This window comes from Vombatus ursinus, unplaced genomic scaffold (assembly GCF_900497805.2).
Source record: "Vombatus ursinus unplaced genomic scaffold, bare-nosed wombat genome assembly UNPS02014863.1, whole genome shotgun sequence".
Taxonomy (NCBI): Eukaryota; Metazoa; Chordata; class Mammalia; order Diprotodontia; family Vombatidae; genus Vombatus; species Vombatus ursinus.
In genome coordinates, this window is record NW_020954641.1 from 2,629,805 (window position 1) to 2,655,644 (window position 25,840).

The 25,840-nt window shown below is 41.8% G+C and overlaps 1 protein-coding gene across 2 annotated transcripts in view; it reads left to right on the plus strand.

Moving 5' to 3' along the window:
• The first annotated feature begins 210 nt into the window (after nucleotides 1-210).
• ABLIM3 (actin binding LIM protein family member 3) overlaps nucleotides 211-25,840 on the plus strand; it is a 170,803-nt gene continuing 145,173 nt past the window's right edge. For both annotated transcript variants that reach the window (XM_027841881.1, XM_027841882.1), the window contains exon 1: nucleotides 211-616. In XM_027841881.1, the coding sequence (XP_027697682.1) occupies nucleotides 604-616 (13 nt within the window). In that variant the 5' untranslated portion in view covers nucleotides 211-603. The remainder of the gene's footprint in view (nucleotides 617-25,840) is intronic.

Genomic DNA, 25,840 nt, shown 5'->3' on the forward strand with positions numbered 1-25,840 from the left:
GTCGGCTGGCAGGCGAGTTGTGGGGCTGGGCAAGGACCTCGCAGCAGCGACTTGGCTTCGCTTGGACAGGAGCGGGGCTGCAGCCTGACACCCTCCCTCCTCTCCCTCCCTCCCACCTCCCCTGCTTTTCCCTCCCTCTCAGTGGTCCACACCCCCTTGGAGCGCTCACAGGAAAAGTCCAGCTGGAATTGCTCCGCATTGCACGGGAGAGCCCTGGAACCAGCGAGAGCGCAGGCGAGGCGCCAGGGCAGCGGCACTCAGTCGGTCTGTCTGTCCGTGGGCCTGCATGCCTTGCCTGCCAGCCTATCTGCTTGTCATTCATTGCTTCTGCCTTTCCACGACTGAGAGCAGTCAGGAAGCAGAGAGAGGCAGACTCGGGGCAGAGAGGGAATACCTGGGATAGAAAAGACCACAGGATCATAGGATTTAGAACTGGAAGAAATCTTGGAGATCAGCGTGAGCCCTCTCCCTGCTAGTCCCTCCTCTACCCCCTCTCTCCGCGCCCCCCCTCCTCCAGGTGAGCATTGGAGCAAAGAGAGACTACATTTAAAGAACCGCCTTGGCCTCTTTGTTGAATGAGAAATTCAGAGCCAGGGCGTCACCATGAACACCAGCAGTAAGTACATCTATCTATTCCTATTGCTTCTCTATGGGAACCGGGTGCGTTGGGGTGGAGGTGGAGGGGAGGCTGCGTTGGCTCTGACTGAGGAGCAGGAAGAGGCAACCCTGCATCTGCAGGAACCATCCACACCCAGGCTCCTGCCTGCTTTTGTTCCTACGGGGGAGATGAGGTTCAAGGCAGGCCTTTCGGAGCAGGAGGATGCCACCCATCTTTGACAGCTGCCCTATAGGGCACTTGGTCTGCCTGGTAGTAGACAGTAGTGCCTGGGTCAAGCTATTGTCCAGATGTGGGTATCTTTAAAGAGCTCTCTGGGTGCTCTCTTTCCCCATTCCCAGGCCCCTGCCTGGGTAATATAAATAGGCAAAGGCAGGTTGGTGGGTGTGTGCAATGGTAGCCAAATGTACGGTATCCCAGGCAGATCTCTCCAAAGGCCAGTCTGGCTCTTAACAGTGTTGAATAGTAATAATAGCAGTAACTCACATTTCTATAGTAGTTTAAGGTTGATGAATACTGGATGGGGGTGGGGAGGAATGACTGTATTTAGAAACTGATGGGAATGTGAGAAGGGAAGCAGGCACTGTCTGTGAATCGTCCCTGCATACCCCAGATGACAAATGATCTGCCGGAGCTGGCTCAGACATCTTCCTGCCAGATGGATTGGGTGGGACCTATCTTTGCCAATTGGTTTACAGCTGTTGGAAAGCGCATGAGCAGCTGGGGCATAGTAGAAAACACTTCCAACTAGGAGGCAAGAGAACTGGGTTCAAGTGCTGACTCTGTTGCTGACTTTTTGGCATGACCTTGGTCAAGACCCTTATCCTCTCTGGCCCCCTCTATTCCCCTTCTATTAAAGGAGTGGTTTCTACTAGATAATTTCTGAGGTCCCCTCCAGTTCTGGTCATCTATGGGTAGACTGCTGAGCACTCAGTGCATGAAACCCAGGAAAAAATCATTACATGAAGCCATGTCCTGTGGAACTTATTCTCTGTCCAGCTGTACTTTGAGGCTTTGGTCATAGAGCAAAAGTCCATGAGACTGAAATTAAATTTGTATTGTCCCCTTGTGTGTGTGTGTGTGTGTGTGTGTGCACGTGTGCACGTGCGCAAATAAAAGCAAAAACTTCAGGGTTCTTTATGACCTCCAGCTTTAATGATTGTGTAATCCTATGACCCTCTCAGATACAGGTATTGGATTTTGCTTGCTTTTGGTTTGCCATTCTGGGCCATTGGTTTGGCTCTGGGGTAGTCAAGATCAAAGGATTGAGGTGGGATCTTTCCCAGAGATATGTGCCTGCAGTTTTCAATAATTAGTGCAATATGATATAGTGGAAAAGGAATTAGAATTTCCACCTAGGCCAGTGATTCTAATCAGCATCTAGTCAGTATTTTCTGGAAGTTATTTTTGATTGGCGACTTTTCATCATACGTAAAGAGCAGAAATGTGTATGTATGAATGACTTGGTTAACAGAAAGACAACTGAATGTGTGTTTGAGTCCCAACTTCATCTCTTAGTGGCTGTGACTTTGGACAACTAAATTCACCTCTCTGGGCTTCCGTTACCTCATCTGTATGATGGGGATAATATTTGAACTGATGACCTGACTGAGTTGTGAGGAAATTGATTTTTAAAGTGGTAAGTAGATGTGATACTTTATTATGGTTGAGTTTCTGGAAAACCCTTTGAAAAACAAAACTGAAGAGATCTTTTTCATCCAGGGAAGAGAGGGACAAGTGGTTGATAATCCCTTTTGTAAACGGCTCCCTAGGGCAAGGCTGGCATATGCTTTCTGTCTCCAGTAAGACCAAGAGTTCCATTCTCTTTTTCTAATTTCCAGGGTAGTTGTGTCTAATGGCCAAAACTAGGGATAGGCAAGGTATCAGCTTAGGGTGCAGCAAGTATGAGGGTGCAGTGAAGGGTTTATTTTACATGGATTTTTGAAAATGGTGATGTTTTAATGCTAGGGGGAAAGTAGACTTGTATTCAAATCCCAGCTCTTCCACTTGTATGGTCTTGGGCAGATCATTAGTCCTGCCTGAATCTTAGTTTCTTCATATATAAAATGAGAAGATTAATTGAGCTGAAGGAGCCTTATTTTATATATAGGAAACTAAGCCAAAAAAAAAACAACCTTATTTGCTTAAAGTTACACAGCAAATCAGCGGCAAAATCAAGTCTTCTGACTCTACATTCAATGTACTTTCTACTATGTCATTGGCTCTATGATCCTTAGTCTCATCCAGCTATTTTGTGATGTCAAGTAGCATATTATGATAAAGACACAGAGCCTACCATGAACAATAATACACAGGAGTATTATTGGTATAGATGAGTTGTGCAATTTTCAAATCTTGCCTAGAGTATATTCATTCCCCTTCTATCTCTTGATGATTCCCACCAAAATCAAAAGTATCAGCTATTCTTGAATTGGGAGCAATTTCATAGAGGGAATTTCTCTTCAGGTATGAGTTAGATTACATGGTCTTTGAAATTCTGTGATTCTGAGGAAAGCCAGGTTTTGGAGAAAAGGCAGCTCCAGGAAAGAAAAACAAATGAAAAACACAGATTCTTTCCTTAGTTCTACAAATAAATAGTTTTTCTCTATATTTGAACTCTCCTAGGGGAGTCTGTGTACATGAATTTGCAGAATCATAGAGGAATCTATTGCAGTTCTAATCTGTAATAGTATCTTTGAAAAGAGCTCATCCAGCCTCTGATAGGATACCTCCACTGACTGGGAACTCATTACCAAATTCCAGCAGTATATTCTGCCTGGCCCACAGTCCCTGTCTCACTGTGATAGAAAATTTAAACCATCTAGAAAGGAGGTGTGACACAGTGGAAAGGCTTGGAATTAAAAGGCCAGAGATGGAATCCAGCTGTCATACTTCTTTGCTTTGTGATGGTGAACGAACCTCAGTCTCCTTATTTTTGAAATGGGTTTATTCTTGATTGTGCTAAGAAAGTCCTTTGTAAATATTAAAGCACTACAGCATTAGCAAAATCGTGGTTATTATTATTCGGAATACACAAAGCCCTCTGTTAACATCCTTGGGGAACAGTCTTTTTTAGAGAAGTTGGTCTAGACTCGGACAGGATTGGGCCATGTTCTAGTCTCCTCTGGGTCTCTCTGTCCAGATGTTGGTGAAACTGGAGGAGGAAGAGACAGAGGTGTGGCCTCCAGCTAAGGGCTGTCCGGCTGGCAGGTCTGCACTATTCAGAATGCCAAAAAGACTTGGCTGCCAGCCTTGGAATACAAGGAACAAGCCTCTCTAAGAAGCAGGAGGGAGGTGAGGGTCCCCACAATCCTCTGCCCTGGTCACACCAGACCTAGACTGGGATATTTAGTTCCAGAGACACGTTTTACGGATGAGTTGAAGCATGTACAGAGAAGGGCAATCAGGTGAGAAGACTGGAATCTTTGTCATACAATGATTGATTGAAGGAATTTAAGCTGGGGCAGAGAAGACTTAGGGAAGATATGATTATCTTCTAAGGCTGTCATCACTGTCCTATCCCACTTCTCACCCCCACTATCCCCTCCAGTCAATTTAGCAAATAATTCAATTGGCATCTACTATGTACAAGTCCCTGGGAATACAAAGTTGAAAATAACGCAGTCCCTGGCCCTCTAGGAATTTACAGTATAATGGGATGGTAGGTAGGATTAGTACAGAGATCAGTATCTATGCAGCCAAAACAGCTGGAAGGACCTTTAGAAATCATATAGCCCCTAGAAGGCACCAGATAGAACATGATAAAGGCAAAGGAGGACTCTAGATTATGCACAATAAAAAGATAGCTTTCAGCTGGGGGAAGGGATGGAGTGGCAGTTAACAAGGAAGAGGATGATTTCTCCATTGAGAAGGCATTTGAGCTGGGCTGAGCCTTGAAGGGAGGGAAGGATTCCTTTGGGGTCTGAAGAAAAGACATACATTCTGGGCCAGTTCTGCATAAATGAACAGGAAAATGCAGGACAGGATTGGGGAGCAAAATATAGTCCAGTTTGGCTGGAATATGGGGTGCAGAAAGGAGATGAGGAGAGGGACTGGATCTGTGATTGCACTGATAGAGGAGGCTACATTCCCTGAAGCTTTCAGAGTTGCCTAGCACTCTGAGAGATTAAGTAATTTGCCCAGGGTCATGCAGCTAATAAGTGTCAGAGGCAGGACCTGAACCCAGTTCATCCTTGCTCTAAGGTGAGGTCTCTACCCAACATCCCACACTGTTCTCATGGAAGGGAATAGAGTAAAATAAGTTTGAAAAGGTAGGTCAAAGTCAGATTTGTTTTTTCTTGTCTTTGAGCACTGGGGAATCATTGAAGAATTTTGAATAAAGAAGTGACAAAAGGGGCAGCTAGGTGGTGCAGTGGATAGAGCACTGGCCCTGGATTCAGGAGGACCTGAGTTCAAATCTGCCCTCAGACACATAACACTTACTAGCTGTGTGACTCAGGGCAAGTCACTTAACCCCACTGCCTAACCAAAAATAAATAAATAAAAAATGAAGGAGTGACATAGTCAAATTTGTGCATTAAGCAGAGTGTGAAGGCTGGCACTGAGAAGGAAGAGACTGGACAGACACAGGAAGAAAGCTTTGATGCTGCCAGCTAGGTGGCGCAGTGGATAGAGTGCCAGGCCTCAAGTCAGGAAGACTCATCTTCCTGAGTTCAAATCTCACATCAGACACTTGCTAGCTGTGTGATCCTGGGCAAGTCACTTAACCCTGTTTGCTTCAGTTTCCTCATCTGTAAAATGAGCTGGAGAAGAAAATGGCAAACCATTCCAGTATCTTTGCCAAGAAAACCCCAAATGGGGTCACAAAGAGTTGGACAGATTGAAAAATGACTGAATAACAACAACACTAACTCTAAAGGAAAGAGAAAAGGGAGGATACCTGGGTCCAAAAGGGTGGGTGACTAGATAAATCAAATGTTTGTTATGCCTGGCTTGGGCCTGAGATGGACTTTGTGAGGAGAAAAGTGGGTGGGTACATGGCAGTTTGGGTGACTTTCTCTCATTCTTTATGTCTCTTCTCACTTCTTGAGTTTTTTACTCCCCTCTTCCCTGCTCCCATACTAAGAGCACTCCGTCCCAAATTTCTTTTCTGATTTCCTTTGAAGTATGGAGTATTGCTACATAACCTCTCCTTCTTCTGCTCTGCCTCACACTTTCAATACTCCCTGTCCCTCCAGGCATTTCAGCCAGGCATGGTTGCAGATTATAATAACTGGGCTTTACAGGTATCTACCCAGTGCAACCCTCTCGTTTTACAGACCCAGAAAGAGAAGGGATTGGACCCTAATCCTTCTAGTTCTAAATCTATGATCTCTCTTTCCTAAAAGAGAGAAGCATTGGACACTGACTCCCCCCAGCCCAACTGCCTTTTTTTATTTTTTTTTTGAGTGAGAAAGTATTAAACACTTGCTATGATCCAGACACTGTGCTAAGCACTGGGGATACAAATATTTTAGAAGACAGTCCCAGCCCTGAAGAACTTACATGTTAATAAGGGAAGACTTAATAAAGGGAGTAGTGACCAGATAGGGTGTTTTGTTCTGGGGAGAAGGAAAGAGGAGGGAGGGGGGAATGATACTAGCAGTCAGGCAGATGGTGAGAAATGTCCTGGGTGAAGGACAGGAAGGAATATGAAAGTAAAGCCTGGTCTGGTATCTGCCGCCAGCCAATAGGTAGGGGGCTGAGTGGGCTAATTTGCAAAGGTTTTATTGATGCTTTTTTTCTTTTCCTTTCTTTTTTTTTTTTTTTTGACGGGGAGGGCTGGGGAGGCAATTGAGGTTAAGGGAATTATCCAGGATCACACAGCTAGTGAGTGTTAAGTGTCTGAGGCTGGATTTGAACTCAGGTCCTCCTGACTCCAAGGCCCGTACTCTATCCACTGCGCCACCTAGCTGCCCCCTCTTTTATTTTTTTTTGTATCACTGTCCCTTTGCGATGATTCCTCACCCCCACCCCCATGAAACTCTGCCTTGACACAAATAAGCACAGCCAAACAAAATGTATACTTCAGTCTGCTCCTCTATCTAGTCTGCCACCTCTAACAAGAGTGGAGAAGCATGTTTCAGCCTAGATCCTCTGAAGTCACCATTTTCTAGCCTGGAGACTGAGGCTAATCTTTTTTCCTCAAGGAATAATATCATCGGATTTAGAACTGGAAGAGACCTAGAGATCCATCCTCCTTACTTTACAGATAAAGAAATGGTAAGAGACTTGTCCAATGTCACACAGCTAGTAAGGAGCAGAATTGGGATTCAAAACCAGATTTTCTGGCTTCAAAACTAGTGTTCTTTCCAAAACATCACCTGGTTACTGCAATTTCTCCCTGTACAGTACACTCATTCCCATTATTTCATCTGTCACCGCTATGCACCATCCCAGATCTCTGTCTCTAGCCCTTATCTCACTTCTGAGTTCCAGACTCTTACTTTGAACTGACTGTCAGGGATCACAGGGACTCACAATAGAGGGTAGAGATGATTTGGGGCCAGACTTATGGCATCATTTATATAGGGAGCCCCAGTGAGGAATTTCCTTTACCAGTGCAGGTTGAGAACTTTTCTTCAACTTATGGCCTTGGAGAGTTTCTTAAGAGAATTTAGAGATTAGATGACTTGCCCAACGTCTTACAGACTGTGTGTGTCAGAGGCAGGATTTGAACCCAGGCCCTTCTGGCTCTATGCCAGCATGGCATAGTGGAAGGAACAACACTGGACTTAGAACCTAAGGGATCATCTTGTCCTACTCCATCATGTTACAGATAGGGAAACTGAGGCACATAGGGGTCAAGTGATTTGATCAAGGTCACGCAGCAAAAAAGTTGAATCCAGATGTTCTTAGTTCTGAGACCAGCTCTGTCTCTCCACACTCAGAGCATTTTTTTTTTTACATATCCATGACCCTCTTCTGTTCTCCAGCTTCTTCTCCTCTAGAAATTTGTTTGGCTGTGCAAAAGTAACACTGATTACACTCATTTACTAAAAGTGTTCACTGTTTATGCCTGATTACCATGCAGTACAGAAATGATTATGCATGTCATTAAATAGGTATCAGATTAATTTTGCTGTGAATTTTAGTTGATTACAACACTAAGCTCCATTTATGTGGGGACAATCATTGTGGAATGGGGAAAGAGGCCCTGGAGCAAAGGACGTTGGCCTTAGAATTGGAAGACCTAGATTGGAGGCTTGAATTTGCTGCTTACTAGCTGTGTGATCTTAGGAAAATCATTTTCCCTCTTTGCACTTCAATTTGCTCATCTGTAGAATGGGAACAATAATGGTATTACCTACCTCATTGTGAGGTTCAAAGGTTTTAATGTAGGTAAAAGGTTTAGTATATGCGCTTTTCAAATGTGAAGCACATTTCTTGTTTTCCAGAGAGTTCCATTTAAATCACTCATCAAGGCAGATCAGAGGCAATGTAATGTAGTGGAGGAGCCAGGAGACCTAAGTTCTTATCCTACTTCAGAAGTGAAACTTTACTGTATGATCTTGAATACCCAAGCAACAAGCATTTATTAAGCACCTACTCTGTGGCAGGCACAGGCACCCTCTCTGAGCCTCAGTTTTCTCTTCTGTAAAACAAGGGAATAGCACTCAATGTCTTCCATCACTGATATTCTTTGTTCTATGATCTGAGGTCCTTTCCAATTCTGAAATTCTGTGGGCTCCTTTAAGGTCTCTTCTAGCTCTGATGTTCAACAGTCCTTTCAAGCTCTCACATTCTGTGCTCAGTTCCTGATGGAGTCTGGGGAGAGAGGGCGGAGAGATGGGATGAAAGGAGCAATTGAAGAATAATCAGAAATGAAGATAAAGTGACTCTGAAATTGACAGTGTGAGTCAATGGAAAGATACTCAATTTACACTCCAGGTTTGGGGAGCACATTGATTGCCTCCAGCAGGATGTGCTCCAACGGTCCTCCCTCCTAGAGGCTTCAGCTGGTTTTCCCCAAGGTGTGCCTATTACAATTAATCCAATCCTCCACCAGGAGCTGCTGACCAACGTTTTCTGGGTGGCCATTGTAAACTCAGACAGCAGAAAAACAGTCACTTAAGGTGTGGGAACTTTTTGTGATTCTTATGACTTGTCTTTCCTGACTGGTGGGATGATGTTTGATTGGTCACATTTTTTAAAAAAAAGGTTTATTTTATTCTTTTACTTATTTGTTAAAACACTTCCGCAGGCTGACTTTCTGCAGGAATCAGTGCTCTGCTATGCTGATTTCGGGGAAGGGGGGGTGGGGAAGGAAAGGGGACAAAGACAAATAATTGTTTAACCTCTGATCCCATGGAGCTCACAGTCTGGTAGGAAAAATGGAAAAGTGGAAAGAGCATTAGACTTGGAGTCAAAAGATCTGGATTCTAATCCTAGCACTACTATTTGTCTTATCTGTGGCCTTGGATACATCATTTCCTGTCTCAGGTCCTCAGTTTCCTTGTCTGAAAGAATGATAGGGCTGGCCTCGATCTCAAAGGTCCTTTTAAGCTCAAAATCTTGTAAACATGGGCACAAAACACCTATTCTATAAGCCATAGAATGAAAGAACAATAAAAGAGATTGAATAACTAGAGTAGTGCAAAGGATAGGGAAATCCCATTCTAGTTGTAAGGGATAGGAAAAGGGAGATTGAAGAAGCTTTCTTGGAGGAGGTGACATTTGAGCTGAGGCTGGAAGGATAGACAGGAGTCAGACAGGCAGAACTGGGAAGAAAAAGCATTTCAGGCAGGGGACCAGGCTTGGTGGGGAGGGGGCAGATGCCAGGAAATTGTAGGAAATCGGAAGAAAATGGAAAAAAAATTGGAAAAAAAAATGTGGGATCTATTGGTAAATGGCCCACTTCAGCAAAGCATAAGGTGCAGGAAAGAAGGTAACGAGATAAGGCTGGAAAGTGAGATTGGCAGAACACTGTATGATAACCACAGTAATTCAAAGGAAAACAACAATGAAAGATGAATTCTGTTCAAAGCAGGGAACAATCTTAACTTTTGATGACTGCATCAGACGGATGGCGGACTACAGGTACAGAATAAGGCATACATTTTCAGATATGGCAAAGTGCTGATCTGTTTTAGTTGACTATTCTTATTCGTTACAAAATAGCGTGGGGGAGAGAGAATCACTGGGAAGTGATCATGATTTTTTTAAAGGAGTATAATGTTTTGTTTTGTTTTGTTTTGTTTTTTAAAGAAAGGTTGTAGTCAAATTATGTAGGACCTTAAAGGTCAGTTTTGACTTTTTTTTTCCATGAATATGGGCTTTTATTTTGTAAATAATTAAAGAGAACTTGGGCTGGGGGGGTGGGTTAAGCAAAGATTTCCATAATGTGATCCCAACCTTCTTTTCAAGCTTTTACTTATAAAACTCCCCTTCACACACTCTGCATGTCAAATTAGTCAACTATCTGCCATTCTGTGTATCCCCATTGCTTAGCACAGTGTCTGGCGCATAGTAGGTGCTTAATAAATGTTTGTTGATTGACTGACTAACAATCTGACCCCAGCCTTCCTTTCCAGCTTTTTCTTGTAAAACATCCCTTCACGACTCTGCATTCCAGCCAAGCTAGGACACTCTCCCCCAAATCTCATCCTCACAGAATCTAAATTGGCAAGCGTCTCAGCAGTCACCCAGCCTAATCCATACCTGAATTAAGAACTCCCCCTATCACATCCCAATAAATGATAATCTAGCTATCACCTGAAGACTTCCAGTGATAAGGATCTCGTTGTTTACTAAGGCCTAACATACTCTCTTGGGATGGCTCTAATTGGTAGGAAATTTTTCTTCACATTTGGCAGAAATCTGCCTCTGCAACTTACACACCAGGCCAAATGTCCCTCTTCTGTATGTTATTGTTGTTATTCAGTCATTTTCAGTAGTGTCCAGCTCTTCATGAGCCCATTTGGGGTTTTTTTGGCAAAGATACTGGAGTGGTTTGTCATTTCCTTCTTCAGCTCATCTTACAGATGAGGAAACTGAGGCAAAGATGGTTAAGTAACTTGCCCAGGGTCACACAGGCAGTAAGTATCCGAAATCAGATTTGAATTCAGGAAGATATGTCTTCCTTATTCTAGGCCCAGCACTCTATACACTTCACCACCTACTTGAAGATGGCTATCATTTCCCTCCCAAATCTTCTCTTCTTCAGGCTAACACCCCCTTTTCATCTTCCTTTAACTGTTGTTTTCCAATCTTCTCACTATCGTCTAAACCCACTCTAATTTGTTAATTCCCTTCCTAAAATACAATGCTCAGAACTGAATATGATCCTCTAAGTTGGGCTGACCAGTGTGGGAGGACAACAGGGCTATCACCTTCCTCACTCTGTAAATAATACCTCTGTTAATGCAGCCTAAGGTCACTGTGAGAGATAGTGTGGCCTACTGGCTATAGAGCTGGTGTTAGAGTCAGAAAGATCTGGGTTTGAGTTTTACCTTTGACACCTGCTGGTTTTGTGACCCTGGGCCAGGCACTTAACCTCTCAGTGGTCCAGGAAACTCAACAAGATTATCAAATTGCAGAGTCAAGTCAGGAGTTTGTATAATGTAAGTCCTTTCAAAGGTTCAGTGAAACACTTACATTGAAAGAAATGTATAGTGTCTACTTAGTACAATGAGAAGCACTGTACTAAGGACATGAAGGCAAGATCAGGGTCTGCCTTCAAGGAGCTCACAAAGGGGTAATCAGAAGCAAATACTTCTGAGGAGTGACAGGGTCAAAAGAAAGAATAGAATAAATGGGTGGGCAGGATGGGATTAAGGGAAATAGAGTTAGTTTTTCACAGCATGTCTACTATGGAAGTGTTTTGCATTAACTGCACATGTATAACCTATATTGAGTTGCTTGCCTTTTCAAAGAGGGTGGGTGGGGAGGGAAGAAGGGAGAAAATTTATAACCCAAAGTTTTAAAAACACATGTTTGAAAAAAAAATGTTTTCACATGCAACTGGGAAATAAGAAATACAGGAAATGGGGTACAAAAATCTATCCTGCCCTACAGGAAAATAGAAGGGGAAGGGGATAAGAGAAGAGGGGGAGAGATAGAAGGGAAGGCAGACTAGGGGAAGGGGTATTCAGAATGCACATCATCTTGGAGTAAGGGGAGGGGCAAGATGGAGTAAAAATTTGGAACTCAAAATCTTGTGGAAGTAAATGTTAAAACTAAAAATAAATAAATTTATTAATAAAATAAATAAATAAAATCACATTAAGCAACAACAAAAAAAAGAAGGTCTGGGAAAGCCTTCTTGAAAAAGGTGGGGTTTTGGCTGAGATCTGAACAAGGCCGGGGAGACCAGGAGGCAAAGGTGAGGAGGGAGGAGAATTCCAGGAACGAGGGATAGCTGGTGAAAATGGATGGAGTTTGATGTTTCAGAGTGTCTTGTTTGAAGAACAGCAAGGAAGCCAGACTTCAGAAGGGAACTAAGATGCAAGCCATGGTGACAAAGGGAGGACTCCCAGGCAGGAGTCCTTGTAACAATTGAACGCAGTTTTGCACAGAAAAAGAGGTCATAGATTTTTTTTTTACTTCCATATTATTCTGCTGCTGTTGCTGTTGTTGTTGTTATTGTTCAGTCATTTTTCAGTCATGTCTGACTCTCTGTGACCCTATTTGGAGTTTTCTTGGCAAAGATACTGGAGTGGTTTGCCATTTCCTTCTCCAGCTCATTTGACAGATGAGGAAACTGAGGCAAACAAGGTTAAGTGACTTGCTCAGGGTCACACAGCTAATAAGAATCTGAGGCCAGATTTGAACTCATGAAGATGAGTCTTCCTGGCTCTATCCACTGTGCCACATAGTTGCCTTATATTATTCTACTGACTTATTTACCTTAAATTTCATTAAAATCCCCAGGTCTTTTTCATACACAGAATTGTCTAGCCCCAACTTCTCCATCTTTTATTGTGTCCTTGAGTTATTAAACCCGGAGGGAGAAAGGACATGTATCCCTGCTAAATGTTAACTTAGTAGATGAAGAGCATCTTTCTAGCTTTTGGGGACCCTGCTATGTCCTTCCTCCATGTACCTTTTCACATAACCCTTCATGCCTGGGGCAAGCTGCCCTCTGTTCTTGTCCATGCTTCTGCTCCTTTTAGGCCTATTTTCAAATGCTACCTCCATAAAGCCTTGCCCTACCTCCACCCACCCTGACTCCTAAAAGTGATCTTTCCTTCCCGAATCTCTCAAGTGAGCCTTCTTGAATTCTTATCAACTTGTACCTGGGGTACAGGTATCTTTTTACTTTTCCATTATTCACCGCTCCCCTACCCCTGGCCTCCTTGACTATGAGTTCCCTGTGAGAGGGAAGGAAATCTTTCTTTTTTTTTATTTTAATCTTTGTAGCCCCAGCCCCAGGCACGGTGTTCTAGTCTGGGCTTGGTAAGTTGCTATCGAGTTGAAATTTGGTTTCTTTAGTAAGCCTCTCTGGGTGATGTTGGAAGTTTATCCATTGTTGCACTTTTGCTTAATCCATACTGTCCTTAAGAATGGGGAAAAAAAATTAGTACAACCTGAGAGTAATAGGAACTGTTAGAAACATCTGCATTGTCACCAAGGTTTCAAAATAGGCGTGGTTTTATTTTTCCTGATAGGGCTGATATGTATAATTTAAGTACTTTCAAAGGTGCAACCAAACACTTATAGTGATAAAGACATGCCCGGAACCTACCCTGTCCTTTCTGAGTGTCCTCTTTACAGAAGAATCAGATTAGCCCATCAGAACAAATAGGACAAGGCATGGTCTCTCCCCAAGTCTCTTTTTGGCTAATGCTTTTGGGTCAGTAGCTAGCAATGTCAGCTGGAAATGTGCCTTCCCACATTCTATGGCATGTGAGTTTCATCTTATTGCCCTCACTCCCATTTATACAGTGCTTTAAAGTTTATCAGGCATTTTCTTCACGCTCACCTTGTGAGAGGAGTAGTATAAATATCATTATCCCCATTTTACAGAGAAGACAAACAATGGTTCTACCCTCCCAGACACCACATAAAATCCTGCTTAATAATGATGTGTCATCCTGCTTCCTGGGAAGGTGACTGGATCTGTGGAGGAGAGTAGCTTTTAAGTCTGGCCTAGCTGTGTCACCCCAATAGGGTGTTCCTTGTCAGACAGTGTGCCATAATGGAAAGATCATAAATTTTGAGTCAGATAACCTGGCTTCAAATCTCAGCACTGCCATTTATTATATCTGTGACCTTGGGCAAATCACAGCGCTTCTCTGAGCCTTCATTTCTCCATCTGTTAAATGAGGAGGCTAAGAAGGATCATCTTAAAGGCTCCTACTAGCTCTAAATCTTATGGTCATGGGATTCAGCAGAACAGATCTGGTTGTGTGTCCTTACTTTGCTGGTTGACCCCTCTGGGGAGGTTGACATTCCATCCTGTTGCATGCAGTTGGGGCCAAAATTAGGGCAAGCAGTATCCTGTCCCTATATCCTGGAAGCTGGCTTTGTTGCCAGGGCAACTGGAAGGGGTGGGAAGGAGAGGTAAGAGAGGTCAACACACAGATACAAATGGGGATATTTTGGGGGAATTTGAGGCAGCCCCAGGTCATCCCAATTCAAAGGCCCCTCTGGGAAGCACCACATCCAAGATGGTTTTAATAACAACTGACAATTATAGAGGGCTTTAAAGTTGACAAAACATTTTATATTGCCCTTTTCATTTTTATCCTCATAACAACAGGCATTATTACTTCCTTCAGGAAAAGTCAGATTCAGAAATGTTAAATTACTTGCCAATGGTAACATAGCCCAAAAGTACCTGAGGCAAGAATGAAACTCCAAGTTAAGCGCTCTCTCCCTTACACCCCACTGACTTTGACACATGGGACATCACTAGGGGTGTGGGTTAGTGAAGCAAACTCAGAAGGCCACCTAAAATGGGCAACTGAAGCAACAGGATTTCCCGGGGAACTGCAATGGTGTTCCATTTGGTGGAACAGGGAACACCTTAAACCTGGGGTTCATCGGAGTTCAATATGAGAACCTGAATCAGAACACAGACACTCATTCCCACAAAGGGTTGATACCTAGAAGGGCTTCCTTCCCTGCTGACTTGGTAGCCTGATGTAGATGCTTCAGAAATGTACTCCTCTGAAATCAGAGAATTTCAAGGGGGAAGGATCTCAAAGCTCAGTACCCCAGCTAATACCTAAGCAGAAAGTCTTTCTACTACATCTATGCCTTACAGGTGGTCATCTGGACCTGACTTGAAGACTTCCACTGATGAGAAGTTTACTACCTTTGGAAATAGCTGGAAAGGATATAGGCATCTGATCATACATTAATCTGAACAAAAAAAAATCTCCCTATAACATCCGTAACAAGAGTTCATTGTACTTCATTTGAAGACCTCACCACCTCTCAATGGCAACTAGAAGGAACCACAGAGATTACCTCCTCATCAAATAAAAACTCCCTCTACCATGTCCCTTACACGTGGTCATCCAGCCTCTACTTGAATATCTCATTGATGGGGAACTTACTACCATACAAGGCAGCTGGAAAGAATGTCAAAAGTCATCTTGTTCAACTTGTAACTGAAGTGCTCTATAGCATCCCTGAGAAGTGGTCATTGAGTCCTTGTTTGAACACTACCAGTGACAAGACACTCCCTTCTTCCATTTTTGGACAACTCTAATTATTAGAAAATTAAATTCTTTCTTATATTTAGCAGAATTCTGCCTTCATGAAGCTTCTATTCATTGCCCCTCACTCTGACTTCTGGGTTCAAGTAAACAGAGCCTGACTCCTCTTCCACATTCATCACTTTTGTGTTTATGCAGCTGAGCTAAGAAGAGTGAAAGAAGTAGATTTTGGTGGGGGAAAATGAGTGTGAATTTTCTGAGGCTGAGAGGCCACTTCTTCTCTGGTGTCCTGGAAGGAATTGGTCAGGGCCACCACAATTGTGGGCAGCTCTCTTCGGACCACCTGCAGGGAGAGTCCATCAAGAACCCTCAGGCCATTCTGGGTTCTTTGTAGCTACTCTTCCAGGCCCCTAAGCTTTCCCATATCCCATCCCCATCATTGGAAGGCAGTGTGGATGGAGGGCTGAATCATAAGTAATGATATCATGGGATCATCATAGATTTAGAACTGGAAGAGACTTCAGAAATCATCTAGTTTAACTCCTGCATTTCACCGAGGAGGAAACTGAGAACGAAATGGCTTGAGATGCTTGTCCAGATTCACGTATTTGGCAAATGGCTGCATTAGAATCCAAGTTCTAACTCCCAATCCTCTAACTCCAAATCCAACCCTCTTTCCACTGAACCCAAACTGCTGCTTCCTTGTCCACACCCTGGCTCTTCCCTGTGTTAGCCCTGGGATCTTCCCCATTTCTGGGCCTCAATTTCTTCATCTTCAGAATGTGGGATGGAATGTCCTAGAGAACCTTGAAGGTCCCTTTTAGCTTTAATTCCTCAGGTCCCATGTTCTTCTTGCATTCCCTAAATCCTACCCATGCACTCAGAGCTCAAAACCACTGACCTATAGCATTATATATCACTTGTAACAGCTAAACAACAGCAAAGAGTCTATCTTCAATTCTATCAATGTTTATTAAGCACCTACTGTGTTTAAGATCCTATAGACAGTGACTCACACCCAGAGCTTACAAAATTGATAAGGGGCAAAGATGTGTTCAATTACAATGGTAACAAAGAAGAGAGCAGCTAGGTGGCATAGTAGACAGAATACCTTGCTTGGAGTCAAGAAAACTCATCTTCCTGAGTTCAAATCTGGCCTCAGACACTTACTAGCTGAGTGACCTTGGGCAAGTCACTTAACCATGTTTGCTTCAGTTTCCTCATCTGTAAAATGAGCTGGAGAAGGAAATGGCAAACCACTCTAGTATCTCTGCCAAGAAAACCCCAAATGGGATCATGAAGAGTCAGACATGACTGAAAAATGATTAACAACAAAGAAGAGGCTGATAAAAGCCTTCAATTCTTACTATAAATTTCTTCACAACTGTGCACTACCAAAGGGTTTGTTTAAAGGTAACTGATGTTTTTCATCACACCAACTTATGCAGTAGGAAGGCTTTACTCTACCTACACTGAGGAAATGAGGAATGCTTAAAATAATTTGTGAGCAGTGTGATTCCTTGAAAGCATAATGATGAAAATCAAAACAACAATAACTAGCATTCAGATAATATTTAAGGCTTCACAAACTACTTACCTTACAACTCTGTGAGGAAGGGAATAATAGCAATAATTATAATAGCTAACATTCCTATAGCACTTACTATGTGCCAGGCACTGTTCTAAGTGCTTTAAAAATTATCATCTCATTTGATTCTCATGACAACCCTAAGAGGTAGGTGCTATTATTATCGCCATTTTACAAATGAGGAAACTGAGGAAGACAGAAGTTAGGTGACTCGCCCAGGGTTGCACATCTAGTCAATAAATCAGGTTGGGGTTAGAACACAAGTTTCCTGGCTCTAAATCTCATCTCTCAGAGAAATGTGAATAGATATCATACATGAAACATAGAACATAGAACTATGTAGAAATGTCATAGAATATAGAATATATACATGGGGTACAATGGAGAGAAGGCTACATTTGAAGTCAGAGAATTTGGACAACTTTTGTTCCTCATTTTCTGCATGTGTGAGTTTTGGAATATTGGTCTCTGGGTTTTAATTTTTTCATCTGTGAAATCAGAGAGTTGAACTGGGTGAACTCCAAGGTCCCATTCATCCCCAAACCTTACATTATCATGAACTCATCAACCAACATATCTCTGTCATAAAACTAGACTCTTAGAATCCTCACACCAGCAGGAAGTTCTGGGTCCCATGTGAGTGATCAGAAGCTCCTTAATGACCAACACTGGGTTTAATGCTTATTTGGTTCCTGGGCCCCATTAGAGTGTCCAGGATGAGGAGGTACTAGCTTGGCTGTTTTCAGGCCTTGTCGTATCTCTTCTGGAGGAGTCCATTCTGGGCACCACATTTTAGGAAGGAAATTGCCAAACTGGAGTCTGCCCAGAGGTGAGAAAACAAGATCAGTAAATCACTCAAAACTATATCAAAGGAACATCATTTAAAGAAACTGTGACTATTTTTTAAATTACCCTCTTAAGGTAAGCAAATCTCAAGGGATGCAATTTTTACTTCTGGACCTTGAGTCAGGAAGACCTGCGTTCAGATCTGACCTCAGACACTTATTAGCTATGTGTCCCTGAGCCAAGTCACTTAATCTCTGTCTGCTTCTGTTTTCTCATCTGTAAAATGGAGATAATAATAGCACCTAGCTTCTATGGTTATTATATTGCTTTGTTTTGGGAGGGAAGCAATTGGAATTAAATGACTTGCTCAGGGTCACACAGGTAGTAAGTGTCTGAAGTCAGATATGAACTAAGGTCCTGCTAACTCCAGGACTGGTGTTCTATCCACTTCCCTGGTTATTGTGAAGATAAAATGAGATGATATTTATAAAGTACTTTGAAAACCTTAGGATATATAAATGCTGTTAATATTGTTCAGTCTTTTCCATCACTTCTGATTCTTAGTGACCCTATTTGGGGTTTTCTTGGCGAAGATACTGGAGCAGTTTTGCCATTTCCTTCTCCAACTCATTTTACAGTTGAGGAAACTGAGCCAAATAGGGTTAAGTGACTCACTCAGGGTCACACAGCTAGTAAGTGTCTGAGGCTGGATTTAAATTAAAGTTTTTCTCTCTCCAGGCTTACTGCTTTATCCACTGTGCTACCTAGCTATCTATATAAATCGTAGTCATTATTTATTATTCATTTGTATTAATTATTAATTATTTTATTATTATTTCATTGGTTCTCATGGCTTTAACTATCACTTTGATGCTTATGGCTCCCAAATCTCTATGACCATCTCTAACTTTTCCCTCAGATCTCCAAACCCCCATTTACAACCACGTATAGACCTCCTAGATACCCCACTGGTAGCTCAAGCCTGGCATTTCCAATCCCAAGCTTATTGTCTTACTATCTTTTCTAGAAAATACAGATCTCCTTTTCACTTCTCTCAAAGGAACTGCCATTCATCTGATCTCCCATTTTCAAAAGCATGGTGTTATCACTAACTCTTCCCTCAACATGAACATACAGTTAACCATATCCTGTCTTCATAACCACCTGCCTGGACTATTGCAGTAGACTCCTAAAATCTCTTTCTGCCTCCAGACTCTTCTGCCTTCAAACCATCCTCCATGATCTTCCTTACGCATAAATCTAGTCAAATTACTCCTCTATTCAGAATTCTTCAGTGACTCCTTATTACTGACTGATTGAATGACCCCAGATCTGTTATAATATAATCCAATACTACCTTTCCAGCCTTGTCCACTATGACTTTTCTCACTCTTCTCTATGATCCCAACAAACTGTAGTACTTAATATTTCCTGCATCCATGTATCTGCTTATACACTTTCTATTCCTGGAATGTTGTCCCTGCCCATCAGTGTATTCTTGCCCATTCTCAGAAACAACTCAAATCTTACCTCTTCTAGGGATACTTCCTTGGTCTGCCCAGGCATTATCAACATTTACCACCTCTGACCTTATATAGTACTTCATACGTCTCTGTTTTATAGTCATCCGTGTCTAATCTCCCTACTAGGCCAGAAACCCCAGGAGGGTAAGGATCATATGGTATCTAAATTTTGTATCTCCTTCAGCTCAGAGCACAACTCTTCTTCACCCAGTAAACACTTCAAAATATTTGTTGAATTGAACTGAATGAACTAGTAATGTTTAGAGCAGAGAAGGACTTAGGAGCATAATCCCTCACTTGAGATATCTGAAATTCTTCAGTAGGAAAGGATTAGAATTGTTTTTTGGTTGAAGGAACTGGGGATGTTTAGTCTGGAAAATAAAAGACATGGCAAGGACACATAGCTACCTTCAAATATATGAAGAACTGTCACATAAAAGTAGGCTTAGCAATATTCTGCTTGGCCCCAGACAATAGAATCAGAATCAAGAGTAGATGTTACAGAGAGGCAGACTTAGGCTTGATATAAGGAAAACCTTCCTAACAATTTGAATTGTTCTAAAGTCATATGGGTCCCCTAAGGAGATTCAGTTCAATTCCATCCAATTCAATAAGCACATAGTGGGTATTTGTTGTTTGTCAGACATTGAATTAAGTGTTGGTGATATAAACAAAAACAAAATAGGACTTGCCTTCAATGAGTTTGCATTGTGTTGGCTAGGATATCAAAGGTTCTGCTTTATTTGAGGTCTTCAGGTAAAGGATGGATAACCACTTGTTGGGAATATTGTTAAGGGATTCTTGCTGAAGTAAAATGGAAACTAAGTGACCAATAAGCACTCTTCCAACTCAAGATTCTGTGGGCCCAAAGGGTTGTTACTAATGGGTGGAAGTTACGTATAGGCAGATTTGGGTTCATTATAAGGAAAGAACCTAAATGTGTCCCATGGTGGAATAGTCTGCCTTCTGAGAAAGTGACCTGCCCATAACTGTCAATGTTCAGGAAGTTGGGATAATTGGCCAAGATGATCTCTGAGATTCCTTTCAGCCATGAGTTTCTATCATTCCATGAGGATAGAACCCTGTTGAGATGAGCAGAGGTAGAAGGGAAAAAATGCTTGATAACTTGCAAAAATTAATTAAAAACAAACAAAAAAGACTTTCATGAATATTAAGGTATATATTGGACCTTGTCTAGAGCGAAATCTCTGGATCAAAGGATTCATAGATACTTTTCCCAAATCTATCTTTTTTGAACTTTGATTACACAACTAGGAGGTGACAAAAGCCCAGATCTTGTGTTCTCTCTACTATACCCTGCTGCCCCCCAATATTCAGTCAAGCTAGGCACTGATGATAGGCTTAGCTAGTTTTTAACAACGTATCTGGACAATTCTTTGCTGCTGTGTTTGGGGAGCCTGCTAGTGTAGAGGACAGAGCCAATTATCCTTTAGCTTAATTCCTAGGGTTAGTAGAACAATTTCTGTTGGGACTGAAATTGTTTATTTTACCTGGGACCTAAGCCCAGGCTTATCTCTTACCTATTTATTTGTTCCTTAACTGGATGGGAGTAGTAGGGGAAGGGAAGGGAAGGGGGGGGGTGAGGTATTGACTTGACTTTGCTGGTTTCCTGTTTACAATCCTGTAGGTTCAGATAGTTCACTGTGTCCTCCTTCTGTACAATAGCAGCCTGAGCCAGTGAGAGGCGGGTGGAAATAGCCTTGGGCTGGGGAGTCAGGAGGGGTAGGGTTTCAATTTTGCCTCTTTCTCTAAGCAGTTGGGTGATTTGGACAAGTCCCTATGCTCTCTAGGACTCAGTTTCTCAGAATTCTAGAATCTCAGAATCTTTAGGAAATTTTTCTGCCTCCCAGTAATTGCCTCCCACCTACTATTCCTATTTTTGCCTCCTGGGGCCAAGAAGAACAAGCCTAATCCTTCTGGACACATGGCAACCCTTTAGTTATCTGAAGATGACACTCATATCATCCAAGGTTTTGAATTCTCAATCTCACTTCTCAACAGTCCTGTTATAGCATGGTCTCTAGTCCCTTCTTAATTCCGGTTGCCCTTCTTTGGTTGTGCTCCAATATGTCAATGCCATTCCTAAAATATGGTGCCCAGAACATATGGGAAGTAGCATGGTATCATAGATAGAGCACTGGCTTCAGAGATGGAAGAACAGAGTTTAGATCCTGCCTTTGATGCTTACTAGCTGTGTGACCTCAGATAAGTCACCTGATCTCCCTGGGCTTCAGTTTCCTCATCATTTAAGTGAAGAGGTTGGACTATCTGGCCTTTGACACCCCTCCTAGTTCTAAATCTATGATTCTATTATCTAATGTACCAAATAGGGTCTAACCATAGCAGTTTCTTCATCTGAAAGACAAACCAATTGGACTAAATGATATCTTTCAGCTCTTAAAGCCTATGATCCTATAAATTCAAGGTATGAGCAGACTGAAATGGTGTCTAGTACCCAAATTCTTCTTATTTCACTTTGGAATGTACCTTACATTGAAATATGAGCATGACTGAGCCAAGAATTCACTTCAGATACTAGGCAGCCATACTGGGAGCACTGATGCAGGGGCAGCTGGGAAGCTCTTCATCCCCCACCCCACCTTGGTCTGTCCCCATGCTGCTACCCCCTTCCTGAAGCCTGGTCTAAGCTGGGAACAGAGGTTTCCTCTAAAAGTGGCTAAAAAATACCAGGATACACAGAGCTGCCTTCTCCTAACCCTTCTTTGGAACAGGGTTTGGGTTTCAAAGGGCTTTTCCTGCTGGGATAATAATAATAATTACACATCAGTACTTCAAAAGAACCTTTTTTTTTTTAAGTTTACTATGGAGGTGCTCCTTGAATTGACTCATGCTCCAACCTTCCTATGGCTGAGCAAACTATCTTCATGAGTGGCAGTGGCTGAAAATATTAACCCCTAGTTGCTAACCCACCATTCCCACCTCCTTTTATGGTAATGAGCCTCTCCTAGGGTAACTAAGACTGGTATTTAAAGATACATACAGTCGATAGCTTGTTACACACTGAAAGCCCATCCAGCTCAGTAGGACCTCCACCCCCACCCAGGCCACCTCCATGCCAAGATGAAGCATCAGAGAAGGTCATGGGAGGAGAAATAATTCCTTACACTCATATAAGGCTCCCTAATCACAGAAAGGCAGTGTGGTGTTGTGGCTAGTGATCTGGCCTTGAAACAAAGAAACCCTGAGTTCTAGTCCTGCCTTCAATATATACTGACTGTATAACCCTAGGCAAGTCACTGAATCTCTGAGTGTGTCAAAGCAACTCTTTGAGACTATACATTTTGCAGATGTCATGCAATGAAACTTTATTTTAAAAAGTTTAAACCATTCTTAGCTCACTGGACTATACAAAAATGTAGCAGGGGATAGGAAGTATGGATTTGGCCCACTGACCAGGTAGTTTGCTGACTCTTAGAGTAAATAATCTCTTGGGTCTCATCTGGCTCTAAATTTGATGAAAGGATCCATGGGTTGCCCCAATGTGGATATTCTCTATATCTGTACAGACCACAATACCTCCATGCCTTCTTACCTTATATAATTCTTATCTTTGTCTTTCCGTAAATTCTGCATAGATCAACCCAATGCATTGGAACGCTTTCTCTGGATTTGTCAGTACTTTCCAAATACTAGGGTAGCTCTGGATCATTCCATCTGCCATCTCTTGCTTTAGGACAAGACCAACTCACCTCCTTTTCCAGTTATACATGTCCTTAAGGATGTTTTTCATGTCATTTCTTGGGCGCATATCATCATTGGAGATATGTGAAAGAATAAACAGTTGGATATTTGGGATGAATTCTGGTTGTGTATGCTGAAGTGATGGTTCAGTTTGGTACAAACCTCATCCTGGTGCAGAGATCCAAATTGAAAAATTCACTCAGAAAAAAAGCAAAGTGTGTGTGTGTGTGTGTGTAGGAAATGGATTCAAGTTCAAGTTCATCACTTAGCAAATGCTTAACAAAGCTGTCATAGAAGTCATAGGATCATAAGTCCTGAGCCAGAAGGAACCTTAGTGGTCAAGTAGTACAATCTCCTCTTTTCACAGATGATGAAACTGAGGCCCAGGGAGATTGAGTGATTTGACCAAAGTCACACAAATCCTGGCAGAGTCAGGACCATAGGATCAATAACTCTAGACATGGAAGTAACCTTAGAGGTCATCTGATTCAAATTCCTTATTTTACAAATGAGTAAACTGAGGCTCAGAGATTCGATGATTTGTCTAGCTTAGAAGCGCTATCTGAAACCAGTTCTTCCTAAAACAAGGTCCAACATTCTATCTACTGTACCACACTGTTTCTCATTCAAACCTAGATCTTCTGATTCCAAAATCATGTGGAAATCACTTGTTCAAGGGGTTGTAATGCCCCATTAGTATCCTCTGTAATTTCCTGGTCAAGACTTGAGTAAGGCTAATGAATCATAATAACAACTCCCATTTACATAGTATTTTAATTCAATTTGGGGGGTGCAGTGAGGGGGACCAGAGCTGTAATTTAATTTGTATGAGGAAATCTCAATAAGGAAATTCAATTTGATTTAATTAATTTTGATTCAACAACAAACATTTATTAAGCACCTACTATGTGCAAAGCATTGTGTTAGGTGCCAGAGATAACAGAGACAAAAATGAAATAATCCCTGAATTCACAGAGCTTATATAGGAAATTGGGGGTGAAATCAACATATATATATATATATATGTATATGGGTGAACAAATAGAAACTATTAATACTAAGCAGACACAAAATAATTTCAGGAAGTGGGAAGAGCAATGCAGGAAGTGGCACTTGACCTAAACCTTGATCCCAAGAAGAAGTGAGAAGGGACAGCATTCTAATCATAACTTGTGCAAAGACATAATGGAATGTTGTGTATGAGGAGCAATTAATAGGCCAGTTGGTTCTTAAATGTACCATATATGATGAAGAATAATGTGAAATCAGGCTAAAAAGACAGATTGGAAGCAGAGTCTAAAGGGTTTTATATGCCAGAAACTTTTTATATTTTATCCTAGAGGCAAGAGAGAACCAACAAAGTCTTTTGAGCAAAGGAGTGCCATGGTCAGATCTATGTTTTAGAAATGCCGGTTTGGCAGCTCTGTGGAGGGTGGACTAGAGTGAGATTCTGGAAAATTTAGAGAAATCAATTAAGAGGATATTGCAATTGTCCAGGAGAGAAGTAATGAGTGCCTGACTTACAGTGGTTGCCATATGAATGGATAGAAGAGGACATGTGGGAGAATAGAAGGAAGGTGAGTGAAGAGTTGAGGATAGCTTTGATTGTACAAATCTAGGTGACTGAAAAAAAATAGTGGTGTCCTCAACAGAAGCAGGAAAGTTAAGAAGGGAGGTAGGTTTCAGGAAGAAGGCTTCATTTTGGGGGAAACAAGTTGAGTTTGAGGTGGCCATAAGACCTCCAGGTAGAGATGTCCAGCAGGTAGTTGAAAATGTGGGACTGGAGCTCAAGAGAAAAATGAAATCTGATTGTGTATATTTGGAAATCATCTGCATAGATTTGGCAATAAGTAGTAAAATGACATTTTTATAGATTTGCTTTCAGGCAATGTTTCAATACCCTATTTAGCTCAATACAACCCCTTCTAATAAGATTAATTATTCTTATTTTAAGATTTTTTTTTTAAAAAAGTCACAAAGTTAATGTCAGGGTCAGGATTTGAGTCATCCTCTCCTTGTAGATCCAATACTCTTTCCAATAATCACTCAGCTTTATAGGTGAATGCTACCTGACATTTATGGAACACTTTTTCAATTTACAAAGTACTCTTGCATCCACTAATTCCTTTGCTCATTCCATCCCCTTCCTGCTCCACCTATTGCAATCTTATACAACCTTTGGAATCCAGCTACTACTTCCTCCATGATGTTTCCCCTAATATTACTAGCGTGAAGTGATGTCTCCTGTACACATAGTCTATCATAGGTATATGTGAGCATGAAATGTGGTGTCATGAAAGTCAGGACATGGAGTCAGGACATTTGGAGCTGATCTTGGAACATCTACTATCTGTGCAATGTTGTCCAAGTGCTTTCACTTCTCTAAGTCCTAGTTTCTTCTTCTGTCAAATGGAGATGATTCTTGCATTACTCCTGTAATTTTGAGAGAATTGCTTTGTGAAATGTTTAAAGTACCACATAAATCTGAGTTATTATTCTCTCACTCGTACTCCACTAGATTTTGTGTTGTTTGATTGCAAGAACTGTCTTATTTCATCTGTATATCTCTTTTATCTGTTTAAATCATGGGGGGAGGGGGGAATGACAGATAGGACAGGACCAAGGACAGAGCCCTATAGGCTTCTATTAGGACAGCAATTCTTAAATTTAGTGGTCTTAGGACTCCTTTACACTCTCAAAATTAAGGACCCCCCCAAGAGCTTTTGTTTATATGAGTTATAACTATCAATATAACTATAATATTTATTGCATTAGAAATTAAAACCTCTCATATAAATAGTTTAGACTTCATAGACCTCCTGAAAGGGTCTCAAGGATCCTTGGACCACACTTTGAGAACTACTGCAGACGAGATCTTACCCAATCCAGGCTGACACAAAGCTCTACTCTTTAAGTACAGTTGTTCAACCATTTGCAAATTCATTTAATTTGCTGTCACGTACAACACCTTTAACCACTTTAGCTATAAATGTATTAA